This window comes from Natator depressus, chromosome 9 (genome assembly GCF_965152275.1).
Source record: "Natator depressus isolate rNatDep1 chromosome 9, rNatDep2.hap1, whole genome shotgun sequence".
Classification (NCBI taxonomy): Eukaryota; Metazoa; Chordata; order Testudines; family Cheloniidae; genus Natator; species Natator depressus.
The window spans coordinates 62,874,274-62,889,091 of NC_134242.1; the positions used below are offsets into that span (position 1 = coordinate 62,874,274).

At 48.0% G+C, this 14,818-nt stretch overlaps 1 protein-coding gene across 3 annotated transcripts in view; it reads left to right on the plus strand.

The window, feature by feature from the left end:
- The window catches only part of GABRE (gamma-aminobutyric acid type A receptor subunit epsilon), a 73,344-nt gene that overhangs the window by 37,270 nt on the left and 21,256 nt on the right, over nt 1-14,818 (plus strand). For all 3 annotated transcript variants that reach the window (XM_074964380.1, XM_074964378.1, XM_074964379.1), the window contains 2 exons: nt 10,720-10,940; nt 11,702-11,784. In XM_074964380.1, the coding sequence (XP_074820481.1) occupies nt 10,720-10,940; nt 11,702-11,784 (304 nt within the window). The remainder of the gene's footprint in view (nt 1-10,719; nt 10,941-11,701; nt 11,785-14,818) is intronic.

Below are 14,818 nucleotides of genomic sequence, written 5' to 3' on the forward strand. Positions count from 1 at the left end.
TCAGACGTGCTGCTTTTAATAATAGGGCCAAGAACACTGATGCTTGGAGAGGTTTTCAGACCAGAACCAGAAGCCAGGCGGATGCTTAAAAATAGGATGGACAAAGGGAAATGAAGGACATGGAGAAACTGAGGTGGAGGCATGATAGGTTCAGAGAAGCATGGCAAGAAACTGGCCAGGTGCATGGAAACCCACGTGCCCTTATGTCCGCTGTAGTGGACAAGCGGTCTAACCGAGTCTCCTGTTTCCAACAGTGCATAGAGCTGGATGCTTCTGAAATAGTCCTATGACCTCCAGTGTTACAGTAAGTACTACATAGGGGATGTTTCTGCCTGACCTCACCTGCTGAGCAGCATATACCCTGAAACTTGCTAATTGGTAGCCCTTGAATTTTTTTATCCTGGTGAGTGTCACTGCAGATGCTAGTCTTATTTATAGAAGCTGCAGCTCCTTGCTTGAGTCTCATTGGGCTGTCCTGTAGGAGCAGTCCTGACAGGTTAATTGCACACTGTGTGAAAAGGTATTTCCTTTCATCCCTTCTGATTTCATTGAGTGCCCCCTTTTTGGTGTTAATAATAAAATAAACAAGAGCACCTGCCTGGTCTGCTCTATGCTACTCGTGATTCTCTCCTCATTATTGCCCATGATATTCCCCTCTCACCACTCCCCCTCCCCCAGACCTTGTGAGCTGTCATTCTAACCCTGACATCCAAACTGGCCCATCCAGGAGCTCACACAATGCAACACTTTTGGTATCTTTGGTTTGGCTTTGCTAATGGTTTGAGTGCTTTCTGGAGGTCAGCCTCGCTGGAGGATGTCCTTGTTTGCTTACACATGGCTTTACACCCTGCACTGGGGGAAGAAAACAGCTAATGAGACTGAAAGGAGGCTGTTTCTCTCCTGCAGTGCCTTGCATAAGATTTCACCGAGATGGTCTGACTCCACCACGTTAATTATGCCATCTCATCTGCTTTTAACATCCCGTGTCCACGCCTGTGCCTTTTTAATAATAATCTCGTCAGTGAGCATGCGGACAGACTGTGCTTTTACTAGCCAGAGTCTGGCTGATGTCATGTCTCAACTCAAGAATTTTCCTGATTCCCCTTGGGAGATGGCTGCTAATCGGAAGCTAAAATATACACTTCTGGGTCATGTGCTCTGGAGCCAAGGGTGAGTGAATTGGCATACCAGGCTTCACTGCCGTGCAGAGACAGCAACCTGCCAAGGTAATAACATCCTGCCTTAGGGTTCCAAGAGGAAATGACATCACTAGAGGCCAGGAAATTGCATCATGAGGAATGGCTCAGTGTAAAGATATATGGGGAAGCCTCAGAGCAGTGGAAATGTCTGATTACTCTGACTGGACAATGACCGCGATGAGCAGATCTTGGCGTTTGCCAAAAGGGAAACATCACAAAGCCAAGGGGAGAGGATGAGAAGGCAGCAGGAGATCAAAGCACTGTAGTCATTAGCCAGTTAATCCCCCAAACATCCACGTGAGCCTCTGTCTCTGATTGGGGAAATGAGAGGTTAAATGATTTGCTCTAGGTCAGTGGTTTTCAAACTTATTTCATCACGCTCCTGTCAGGCAGTAACTGCAGACTATTGAACACCCTCCATTCTCCCAAGGAGTGACTGCAGACTACTTCCCCTGCAGCCCCTTTCTGCTGCCAATTTCCTGGCTTTATACCAGCCCCACCTGTTCCTTCATAGCTGGGCTCTAAACTTCAATCAGCCTTTCAGTCCCAGGCTCTCCCTCAGGGGCAGACTATCAAGTTAACTGACCTCACTTCACCTGGTCTGCCTTGAGTGGGAGTGGACACCTCATCACAGGGCCCCCTTGTGCCAGGTGCTGTACAAACACATAGTGAGAGATCACCCCCCCGCCCCAAAGAGCTTACAGTCTTAATACACACAATGGACAAAGAAGGGGTGGGGAAATAGCAGCAGAGAGCAGTAAAGTGGCTTGCCCAAGGTCACAGAGTAGGTCAGTGGCTGAGCTAGGATTAGAACCCAGCTCACCTCGCTCCCAGTCCACTGCCGCAGTGTGAAGTGGGAAATGCGTGTTGTCTGGACTTCACAGCCTTTCCATTCAACTTCGTCTGATTATTCATAGCAGCATTAACATGTTCAGTATGTTTCATTTGCAGAAAATAATGGCATTCTCCAATGGCCGCAATAATAATTCCAAATCTCCAAGGATGTTAACTAAAGACTATTCAATAAAGTAGATCAAGGGTCTGCTTTATATTGACTCTGAGCTCAAGTCCCATTAAGGGTGCACTTTTATTTGAACTATTTACTTTTCCCCAACAATACAATTTATAGATTGAATTAATTCTTACCACCATTCTAGAGCAAGCAAAGGGGCAATAAAAAGAAAGCCGATCCTAAGTATTTAACTGGTAAACAAGAAATTAGAAAAAGAATAGTCCAGTCATGCTCCAAAGCCCCCTGAGGTCAGTGGAAAGATTCCCACTGATGTCCAGGGATTCTGGTTGAGGTCCGTGAAGACGTGGGGACACATCCTCAGCCACTGTAAATTGTCATAGCCCCATTGAAGTCAACAGAGCTATGACAGTTGACACCAGTGGAGGATGTGCCCCATAGAGTGTGATTTTTCCACAACTCCCAGCATTGATGTCAATGAGTGTGTCTACACAGGGATAAAAGGCCTGCAGCATGGACACAGCTGGCCCGGGTTCCTAGGGCTCAAGCTAAGGGACTAATAATTGCTGTGTAGCCATTCTTACAGGGTCCCAGATCTCAGGCTCCAGCCTAAGCCCAGACATCTCCACAGCAATTTTCCAGCCTCTGAGCCCAAGTCTGCTGACCCAGGCCAGCAGTGGGGTTTTTTTACTCCCTGTGTAGACGTACCTAATTTGTCTTCAACAGGATCAGAATCAGGCCAATGCTGAGTGGTTTGGAAAAAAAAACCCATAAAGGGGTCAGATGCATAGCTGGTGTAAATCAGCAGAGTTCCACTGAATTAAAAGCCAGCCACAGCAGAAAAGGGATGATCGCTGGAGACTTGTCACAATAGGAGAACAAGGGTTAGATTGGTTCCCTGACCCAGTGCCAGTTCAGAGCCCCGTGGGCAATGCTAGCCCTTGTTTAACTGGACCGTGTGCACAGCTAACTACCCCTTTTCTACAGGCAGTTTGAGTTGCTCCCTAAGGATACGTGCTGTTTTTTAATGTGTGAGTGAATTTATGGGCTGCTGAAAGTCAGAGATGAATCCCACTGACTTGACCCAGACATAGTGCAGACTGGAGCTGCATAAACTTCCCCCATGGACAGCTGTGCCAATGCAGATCTGTATTGACCGGCAGCACATCTGGCTACTCCAGTCCTGGAATCTCTGCCAGTTCACCTCCATCTTGGCCTGCTACTTCCCCCTTTTATTCCAGCTCTGCACAGGAAAACCCTAGCATGGCTAATGTGGTTGTGAAGAAGAAACAAGTGGAGCAACAGCTTATGCATTTAATAGACCTCAAGTGTGCTGCTGATTTTAAAGTGTTTGCTGAAGTGTCATGCCAGTGCCCATGGTTGGAGGTATGGCATGCATCAGGTTTGAAGATTTCAAACAAGGTCATTCATTTTATTTTAGTCCAAAAAGCATCTTTAGTGCTTATTGCTACTTAATAAGTAGGTTATGATTGCCTCATACTCCCCTATCAGGATCAGGGCCCCCTTGTACTGGGTCTGGACAGCATACTTCCCTGGAGAACTTACAGTGTAGAGAATTGTACAATGCAACTTTATGTTCTAATAAAAGTACTTAACTACATAGTGCTTTAAAGCACTCTTGGAAGATTAACTAACTAATCCTCAGCACAGCCCTGGGGAGTGGGGAAGCATTTCTGCTGAAAGAACTTGACACAAAGGGAGGATTCCTGACTTTCCAAGGGCTACACAGCAATGCAGAACTGAATTCAGAGAGGCATCCAAGGCCCTGTCTACATGGTAAAGTTGCAGCAGTTTAACTTAAATTGGTTTTAAACCCATTTAGTTAAAACAGTGTAAATCCCTGGGTGGATGCTCTTATTCCAGTTTATTTTGACTCAGCTTAAATATGTTCCCAATCAATTTAAAATAATCTGAAATAACCCATTTTAAATCAAATTAAGAATGTCTACACGGGTTTGCACTGGTTTAACTAAATGGGTTAAAACACTGATTTAACATCTCTGCTTTGGAAGTGAATTAAGCTAAATCAAATTAAGGTCACTTTAATTCTGAAGGAGAGTGTCTACACAATGGTTTAATATAGTTTAACTAATCCACTTTCAATTTCAATAGTTAATTTGGATGAATTTTCTTGAGTGTCCCCATGTAGGTAAGCCCGAAATTAAGATGGTGCAACTTTCCCATGTCGACAAGGCCTAAGTGAGTTGAGGAGAATCAAAACAGCTGTAATCCATCATTTCTTCTGGCCAGGTCATCACACCTACTCGGCTGCTCTTAGACTCCTATAGGCTCATACCTGCTAATTGATATGTAATTCATGCCCCACCTATGTATTGCCCTGAACCCAGCCCAGAGTCTAACGCAGTCTGAGCCTGTGTAATGGACATATCCAGGGCCAGCAGAGAGGCATAGCATGAAAAGCAACTACGGGAAAGTCCACACTAGAGTGCTCCATCAGCGCAGCTGCACCGATGCAGCTGTGCCGCTGTAGCGCATCTGGTGAAGATACGCTATGCTGACAGGAGAGCGCTTTCCTGGCAGCATAATTACAGAAGCAGAAGCTATGTTGGCAGGAGAGCATCTCCTGGCAACACAGCGCGGGTGTGGACAGCGCTTAGGTCGCTGTAACTTGCATCACTCATGGGGGATGGTCTTTTTTACACCGCTGAGTGACGTAAGTTACATCGACTTAAGCAGTAGTGTAGACCTTCCCTAGGAGAAGGTGTCAGTAGATTACATTACAGTAGAATAACTTCTACCCTACTTTACTTACAGCTTCTTCTAGCTCCTTAACGTAGAGTCCTGCACGCACCTGGGCAGTGCGTATAAGTAGGTCTAAGGTAAGAGCACTTAACAGTGTGAGTTTAAGCTAGTAGAAGGAGGGTGGAGGTGGTCTGAACTTGGCCTCCAGTCTGTAAATTACAACATTTTAGACTCCTCTACATTCGCAAGGTCAGATTTCAAAGTGATCGCAAGAAAAGATGTAAGGTAGGGTATGAGTCTTAGCAGAGTAATTTACAAAAGAACCAGGAGAAGGTGTAAATTACACCAGTTTAGAATTCTTTAGAGTCTCCTCTGAATCTGGCCCCCATTGTCACAGCTGGGATTAAAATTCCTGGCTCCCAGTCCCGCACTCAACCCCCCTGCTGCCTGCCTTGCATATAGTACCCTTCAGAAATAGATTCCCTAATGCTCTGCAGACATTAGCAGCGGGAGAGCTGAGGGTGGCAGCGGATGAGAGGGAAAAGAGGTTGGCAGTCAGTGAGGAGCAAAGATGGAGGGAGGTTTCTGCAGAGGAGAAGGCTCTCTCTCCTACAGCAGGGGTGGGGAGTTGTGAACAGGGACAGGAAATAGGCAAAGTAATGGAAGATGTATTATTTTCACCTTCAGATAACTAGCTGAATGAATTGCTTTTGGAATTATCTATCTACATATACACATTCACTTCTGGGCTGAGACTGTGCATATGAAATTTTGGCTGACAGGGTAATTTGGGGGAAAAGAAGTCATTTTCGAAGGAAAATGCCACCTCCACTAGAAGTACAACACTGCCAGCCTGAGTCTCTAATGTACGCCAAGGCTGCTTGAGGACAACCTTTTCTCTCCCCCTCTGCGTTTCCTGCTTGTTATGTGTTTCAGAGAGATGCTCCATAGCGTTGGGTAATGTGTATAGTTTTGCTTGAGCAGTGGATACAGACCACACCATATGGATCTCAGATGACATGATAATAATTCCGAATGCAGCTTAGCAGCCTGAAATAAAATTGGTCACTGAGCTCAATTACCATTTCATGCATATGCAACGAGGAGACATGTTCTGTGCAGCACAAAGGAAACTGTAGATTGAAGGCCGTCCGCCCACATGTTAATTGCATCACTTAACACTGTGTAGGCAGCCCTGATCCCCTCCCTTCTCGAATTCTCCTCTTCCCAAATATCCTGCCTCAGCTGCACGAGTAAAACCGGCATGGGCAGCCTTCTGGGAGCAGGCCTCCGCTAGTGTCGACACAAGAAAAGAATAATGAATGGCAGATGAAATGGAGCAGAGTGGCATAAAATCAGCTCCCGGTGATGGGATTGATTGAGTGTAGATGGCAGAGCGATGGGGAAGCGCTGAATGGCCAAATCAGATCTGAGTCCACAGGACTCCCAAATAAAGAATGTCACATCGCCCCATCTGGGCTTTGGATAACTACACGTTGTCACAGCTGGAGTTTTGGTGGCCTTCAGGCAGCCAGTCTTTGCAGTGACTGGTGGTTCTCGTTAATAGTCTCTGGCTGTTCCTTTTGCACCTGGTGTCATACTGGAGCATGTATATGTATGTTGCACCAAATATTGCCCAGATGGCTGGATTGATACTTAGCTCTTAGAAGATGTTCCACTTCTTTAGCATCTTTCATCAAGTGATCCAAAAACATATTTCACACCATCAGTTAATCCTCACAATGGCCTCTGCAATATTGTCAAAGGAATGTTTTGCAATAATCATTTTCCAGGTGGGGAAACTGAGGCACGGAGAAGTCTTGCTCAAAGTCACAGAGTGACCCAGTGGCAGACAAGGAATCTGGAAATCCTGGCTCCTGGATCATGGCAGGAGAGACCCCTTAAGTAAATTGTATACGACCGGAATTCAGAGCGCAGATTTGTGCTGTGTCAGGCAGCACCTGAATTTAAGATGGCTACAATACCACATTGTACTGCAAGAGGGGTACAACTAGGGCTTGAAATCTAGGTGATCTAGATGATTTCATGAGCTTTCCATCATGCAAGATGGCAAAAATCCCACAGGCAGATTCTGCAAAAAATATATTTGCAAGCAATTTTTCCAGTAAAATCCACACCTTTGCTTTGCTAGTATTTGTGAGGCTTTCCAGGAACAGTTGTGCATGGGGAAAGGGAAATTTTTATGAATAATTGCGTGACTAGATCGTTTTACGAGTATTCACATCATTCACCAGCACCTTGAAAGTTTCTTGGGGGACTGGGAGTCAGCCGCTGCGGAAGCACAAGATCATGTGACTTAGATGACCAAACACGCAGCGCAAATAGGACGTTATGAATAGCAATAGTCACAGAAAGAAAAGGAGGACTTGTGGCACCCTTAGAGACTAACCAATTTATTTGAGCATGAGCTTTCGTGAGCTACAGCTCACAGTGAGCTGTAGCTCACGAAAGCTCATGCTCAAATAAATTGGTTAGTCTCTAAGGTGCCACAAGTACTCCTTTTCTTTTTGCGAATACAGACTAACACGGCTGTTACTCTGAAAATAGTCACAGAGTGCAGTGGGTCAGGTGTCACCTGCAGGCTAAAATGTGTTTGCATAAATCATGCTTTGGCTAATTTTAAATAACAAACCCATTCATAAATATCAACATCTACCCATAGAGCATTCACCAAGAGACAAAAGGGACAAACTCAGCCAGTAATTTCTTCCCTGCAAATTGTTCACCCAGCTTTGCTCACAATATCAGCTGCAATTAGATGCAAAGCTGCAGTTCCCAGGAAGGTTCTACACTCACAGTCTGAATTCTTCCCATGCCATCAGCGTGCATTTAGGGCATAAATGAGGCTGTCGTCCCTGTCTGTCATGATGTTTGCTGGAATGGCAAATGGAATGGTTTTGTTTCCATAACTGTTTTACAAAGATCCATTGTTGGCTGTAGTTCAACCCCCAACTTGGAGGGTCAGTGGCCTGCTTTTCATCTGGCTCCTACCCTTTGACACGTCTGTCTCAGGTGACCCTCCCAAGTTAAAACTCCACCCGCACTGGCATAGCATTGCACCGCGTCCAGGTACAGACCCCAGGGAAGGGCTCACAAAAGGAGGCCAGATTTTCAGAAAAGCTCAACATCTTTCACGCTGCGCTCTTTTAAAAATCTGCCAGTGTCACAAGGGGATCTGCAGGGCACTGGCCACTTCTAAAAATCTGGCTCTGATTTTGGGTACTTAGAAAATCTGGCCCTGAACGCTTCGGAAAACCTTGCCACCCGTGCAGCTTGAGCCCAGACGTGAGTGCTGAACCCTAGCCTAAACCTGATCCAGATCAGCAGCCTCCTCCGCCCATCTCTCATTGAGACCAGGTTCCCAGGAGCCAGCACACACGATGAATCTACCGTCCCTCAGCATTGCTGTTCTGCCATGATCTCATTCTCACGCACAGGGCACATTCAACACCAAGGACATTCATCGCTGGTCAGTTGACAGCAGAAGGACAACATTTCAAAGCGGGGAAGATGAAGCAGGGTGTCTAGCACTCCGCTCCCCTCCCTACGTGGGGAGGACACATTTTTCAAGGCCATGTTTCTATTTTAATAGCCAATTTTCGGAAGTTGGTTCTAAACCAGTGGCAAGGGCAGCAGGGGGAGGACATGATGCAGTCATGAAAACTTGCACTGAGATAAATCAAGAGAGGGAGGGAGAGAGGTGGCAGAGTCAGACATTGTTCATCACTGTTCAGGAAGGAGGAGAGCCGGACACTGCCTGAGTGCATCAAGGATTTTACTGGAGTGGAGGAGATCAGGAAGGAACGGGATAGTAGTGAGTAGAGGCTATTGCAATCTCATGGCTAGTGTGAAATGAGTTTGGTGGTCTCAGCCCAGTTCATAGTGGACATAAGTCCCCATCTCAGACAGGCATATTCCCGGCTGTCACTAGGCTTGACTGGGCCCTGGGCTCCAGAGGTCTACAGGCATACTGATGGGCGAAGTATGTCCCACCCTTGTTCCAGGAAGAGCCAGCATTTAGTCTCCAGAGCTAGCAAACCCTTTCACGTGCATTGAGTTTGCTTCAATGGAATGGGAATGTAGACTAGACCCAAAGCACCTCACAGGTGTGAACGGTCAGCCTGGCTCCTGCCAGCTGGGCCTGAGGGGCATTCTCTTTTGGCTCATCTGCTAGAATAGCTGCCTGTGAGCCATGAGGTTTCTGGTTCCTATCCCACTGGAGGGAGCATGCGGCTAGGATAACACACACCAGTGAACTGAAGCACTACGCTGGTCAAGATGAAGTAACTCCCTCATTTCACTACTGTGAGGCAGCAATCCAGGTCATGCACTGACCCCGAATAAACTGCCTTTCTAGCAGGTTTCCAGTTCCCAAGCACTCAAGAGGTCCCTCCATGGGAAGCTGCTCAGTCACCCTGGCTGATAAAATTCAGGAGCATGGATAGTCTTGTCACTAAGGCACTGGCCTGGCACTCAGAGCAGAGCTGGCCGCAGAACAGAAATTCCCTTTCTAAACGTTTCATCCAGAGAACGTCAACCGGGGATCTGTCACCAATGTCGGAACTTTTTCCCCTTTTGTTCTCAAAATCAGAATTTGGCAGAATCAACCTGATTGTGTGATGCCTTTTGATTTTGACAGAACTGCATTTTCTGATGGAAAACTGTTCCATCGAAGCTTTTTCCACAGACTATTCATGTGACCCTCGGCCAGTCAGTTAATCGCTCCGTGCTTCAGTGTCCCAGCTGTAAAATGGAGATAATAATGTATCCCTGCTCCCACTCGTTGTCCGTCTTGTCCATTTAGAATGTAAACACTTCATGGTAGGGGCTGTCTCTTACTAAGCGTATATTTTAGAGGGCTTTCCCTTTACCCTCTCCCCGGTTCTTGTCACGCAGACAGAAAGCAGACGACCAGAAGTCCGAAGTGCAGGCAATGCAATGTTTATTGGGGTTCGTTCCAAGCAAGCATATTCATAGCTCTACATGCCAGCAGAGTCTGTTTCCCAGTGTTCTGTTCCAAGCTCTGACGCCGCATAGCGTTTACCCCTATGTCCCCCTTCCCAGCTCTGATGCCCGCAGAGCCTTGCCTGTGTCCCCATTCCCTATTTCCCCCCTTCTCCTCCTTAGCAGGCCCAAATATACCTGCAATGCATGCCTACAGTCCCACCCCTTTTGTACCCCATGGGAGGGGTAAGGAGTGAGGTTGTGCTACAGTCAGAGTCAGGCATTTCTTTGGTCTTTTAGTGTTTTATATCTTCTCCCCAATCCTCCCTTGCCCCTCCCAACTGGTTGCTTGACCTTGCCTTGAGATAGGGGTTGAGGCAATCCTACCGAGTAACACTTTAACCGCTCTTATCTGTTCCATTTGTACTAACAAATCCATCTGACTAGGCAGAAGCGACTTACACGGTCTTTGTCCTTTGTTGACACATATTATAAGATATAAGAGTATCAAAAAGTCAAACCCAAAATTCTGTCTCAGGCTGACAAACAAACCTATCTACTAATAGTATGCACAATGCCTATACTACTGTACCCACATACTCTGTCTCCATGGCATCTCAACTGGTGCTGGTAGGTGCTAGGTGTAATAAATAACAGTAGCATGAGCAACCTGCCCATCTTCCCCTGCTCAGTCCACCCAGATGCCTTTTTCACCTTCTGTTTCCCAGGAGTTCTGGGTGTGAATCTGACTCAGCGGCCCCAAGACCCTGCACTCTGGGCTTTGGGAGCAGAGCGCTGTGTGTCTGTTCCAGGCTAGATAATTCCTCATAATAGGACATGCTGTCTTGTCTCTTTTGGCAGGAATATACCATTGATATCTTCTTTGCTCAGACCTGGTATGACCGGCGCCTTCGCTTTAACAGTACCCTCAAAGCCCTCACTCTGAACACTAACATGGTGAGCCGCATCTGGATCCCAGATACCTTTTTCAGGAACTCCAAGCGGGCCGACTCGCACTGGATAACCACGCCCAACCAGCTGCTCAGGATCTGGAATGATGGCAAGGTGCTCTACACGCTCCGGTACGTCTCGGGCATCAGCCACAAACGCAAAGCAACTAAATAACCCCTGCAGCTTTGTGCTGCTGTGCTGGAGCACAGAGATGATGATGCAGTCAAGTCACAGTGCAAGATGTTCCCAGGTGCTGTGCTACCATACAGAAAAGATGATGCAATGGTATCTCAGTGCTGGGGGTCACTGGGGGCTGTGCTGTGATCTAGCAGAGGGGATGCAGTGGTGTCTCACTGCTGGGGGTCACTGGGGGCTGTGCTGTGATCTAGCAGAGGGGATGCAGTGGTATCTCAGTGCTGGGGGTTCCTGGTGCTAGTGGAGGTTACACAGATAGACAGAGAGATCAAAGAATGTTACCATCCCAAATCAGGATGAAAAGTCAAAATCATAGACATTTTTGTGAACCAAAAATCCGTTAAAAAAATCAGTTTGACTCTTTTTTGAAATATTTTATTTCAATTTTGACCCTTTTTTTTTTAACCTTAATTAGCTTAAATTTCTGCATGAGCAGTCATTTTGAACTGGAATTTTTTGTTTCAAAAATGTCAAAATGAAACATTTCAACAATTTCTCAAAAAAAAAAAATCCAAAACCTTTTTGAGTAAAAAAGTGTGGTGAACCTGACCCTTTCTTATGGGACCCTTTCTGTTTTGACAACTCAGCATTTTTTGACAACTGCTTTGCCAGAAAATCCCCACGTGGGTTTATTACACAGCTGTGTCTGAGGTCAGACTAAGCTGCATTGAGGCTGAGTCTTTTGTCTCACTTCCAGGCTGACCATAGAGGCGGAATGTCTACTCCAGCTGCAGAATTTCCCAATGGACACGCACTCCTGCCCACTGGTTTTCTCCAGTTGTGAGTATCAGTGCCTTAAATACGGTTTAAGGAAGAAATTCAACAGGGCCAAACCCTTGTACCAGGGAGAACAGACTCTGTTAGGTGGGTGTTAATTCAGACCCCATGTTCCTGTACCGCTGGGCTTCTCCCAAACAGCACCAGCAACAGACCTCAACCATGTCCTGGGGCCTCCTCCTGTTCCTGGGACAAGATTCTGTGCTGCATTAAATTTCTGCTCAGTGCAATAGAGGGGGACAGGGGAAATGGGGATATTGGTTATTCTCCCTGATTATCTGTCCAGCCTTGGGGCAGGTCAGAATAGCCTGGAGGTCATTTTAACTTACACCAGTTGGCAGTGGTCCCCATGGGATCATCTACCAGTTGAAGGTAGCTGGAGCACAGTGCACACCAGCCAGGAGCTGTGGGGAGGATGGTGTAGGGGCCATCTATGATGACCCAATGGGGATTACCCCAAGCCAAGGGCAATAAAATATATCCCATGCCCTTTGGCCACCAGAGTGGCACAAAGGGACATAGCAGGGCAGAGATTCTGGAGTTCATGCTCCAGGAGTCTCAGAACCTGGGTCTACAGACATGGGGTTGCTGGGCTCATGCGACAGCATTAAAAATAGCCACGTAGCTATTCTGGCTCGGGCTGGAACTCGGGCTGTGACTCCCTGGGCTTCAGCTGGACCAAGAACGTCTGCATGGCTATTTGCAGCACTGTAGAGCAAGCCAAGTCTGTTGTCCCAAGCTCTGAGGCTAGCCGCCACAGGGTGTTTTTTTTTTCCTGTGTAGATGTACCCTATGGGGATGTCTACATTTACTCTAAGCCTGGCTCTGTGGGACCCTGGTTAGTGGACCCAGTGTTTCCAATCCTGTGCCTTAGCATCCTCACTGCATTATAAAACTGGGTTTATAATTGCTGGCCCAGGCCTCACAGCCATGCCAACAGGTCCATACTGCACTATGCCGAGCTTCTGACTCATGTCTGTGGCTTGAGCTGCGTCCACACTTGGCTTGGACCCAGGTCACAGCGGGACTTGGGCTCTGACCCATCCCCCTATCAGGGCCCGAGGACTGGGTCCTGTGTGCTTGCTGGCCTGACCCTGCGTCAGACTGATTTGTGTGTGGACAGAAGCATGGCTTGCGCTCAAACCTGAGTCAGAGCCCAGGCTCAGCATGTAATGTAGACATACCCCATGCTTGGAGTGGGCAGCGCTGATGGTGCCTGCTATCTACTGGGCTCCACCAGTAACTTAGCTTGGAGCATGTCATCCCATTTCATGTCTTCGCAAGAGCATCAGGAGATGGCAAAGCAGATGTGAGCTTCATAACCTCCAGCAGCTCCCTCCCCACCTCCCTGCCCCATCACCCTGCCACTGACAAGATTCAGACCGAACGGCTGTGAGCTGCTTATGAGGAAAACAAAATGCGGAGGAGATACGGTCCCCTCATCCCCTCCCACCTCTTGCCCCTCCCTCATTCTTTGCTAATTAACAGTACATTCCATGCATGCTCGACAATTAATTAGAAACACAGTTTAGTTATGCTGTCAGGCTCTCCCTGTCTCCCCTCCCCCAAGGAACTATCATAGAGGCGTCAAGATCCCTGCTTCAAAACAAGTTTGACATTTCATTTTACAAATGAAGCCAGGAAGCAGCCACTGCTGCAAGGTGCAGCTGCTGGGGAACCGGAGATATGCTCAGGCTGCGAGGTGGGTGGAGAGGCAAGGAGAAGCACCAGAGCAGAGCTTTGGCCTGGGTGCAGCCATTGCTGTAGCTGCACCGATACTAGCCCTAGTGTAGCCAGGCAAAGCCGCTACTTGCCCTGGGGCAAGCACCATCGGTGCTAATAGCAGCTTCGGCTGCCTACGCTGGGATTGCAGCAGTACCGGTCACTGGCCACTGATGGCTGAAATTGGGGCTCGCCCAGTGTAGACACGGCCTTAGGGCGTTTTGTTCACTAGCAAAATATCTCCATGTGGCGCCGGTGAAGTTCTACCGTTACCCGTTTCCCAGCGGGCTGCAGACACCCCAGGAGCGGCTCTGTATGGGCAGCTAAGCTCCCCTTTAAAAGCAACCTGATTTGATGAGGTGGGGTTTGAGCTTCCCCAGTCCCACCTGGGAAATCCCATGCAATAGCACAGCATTACTTCTGGGGCACGTCCCAAGCTCCTTGAGGGAGCGGGGAGGGGGCTGCAAGTGGCACCGATGAGGAATGAGGGGAATGGAATGAGGTCACCCCGCTGCTCCCACTGTCAGTATTTTGAGTCACCTATAACAAAGGGGCTGGTTGTAGGGCCGGGTGATCCCCTTTGGGTACAGGATGGAATCCAGGAGGCAGCCCTCCGGATAGATTATTATTGGATGTAAGCAGAGGAACCCATCTCACGCTTTGGGGTCACATCGGCCTTTGGTTCCCGTTCAGCTCGGACTGAACCAGCAGCCTATAGGTCTTACGGTAAATACAACGCTTCTCCTGCACCACTGCTCTGGCCTCTGAGGGGTATTGTCTGTCAGGGGCTCTCCAGGGACTGTTTGCTGAAAGGCAATGGAAGAGAGAGCGCATACGAGCCCCAGGGACATGTGCAGGGCGAGCACTGAACTCCAGTGTGGCATGGAGCCAAGAGACAGAAGAGCTTTGATAGCAGTCCCTTAAGCCAGCCGCTGGTCGTTAATTACAGCCCAACCTCTCTCTCTGATCCAGCTAACTGGCTGCTGAGGTGCTGCTCATTAGGGGAGTCTGTCTGATGCTGTTGCCTACCATCTGCGATGCTGAAGCCATACCTGGCCCAAAGCAGCCGCAGCCCCCCTCAGATCACACAGGAATGGCTGATCCGGGGGCAGCAAGCAGTGAACCTGAAGACTGAGCCCATGCCCTAGGCTGCCCAGGAAAGAAGGGCAAAGGGGAGCCCCATGCCCTCCAGCCCAGTATGCAGCTTCTCAGCACATCTCCCAAGGGTTTGAGTGGCAGTTACTTTCTTAACTGAGTTTAAATATGAATGAAAGTGATTGATAATTCCTCTGGCCTAGAGCCCTGAGCGAGTGTC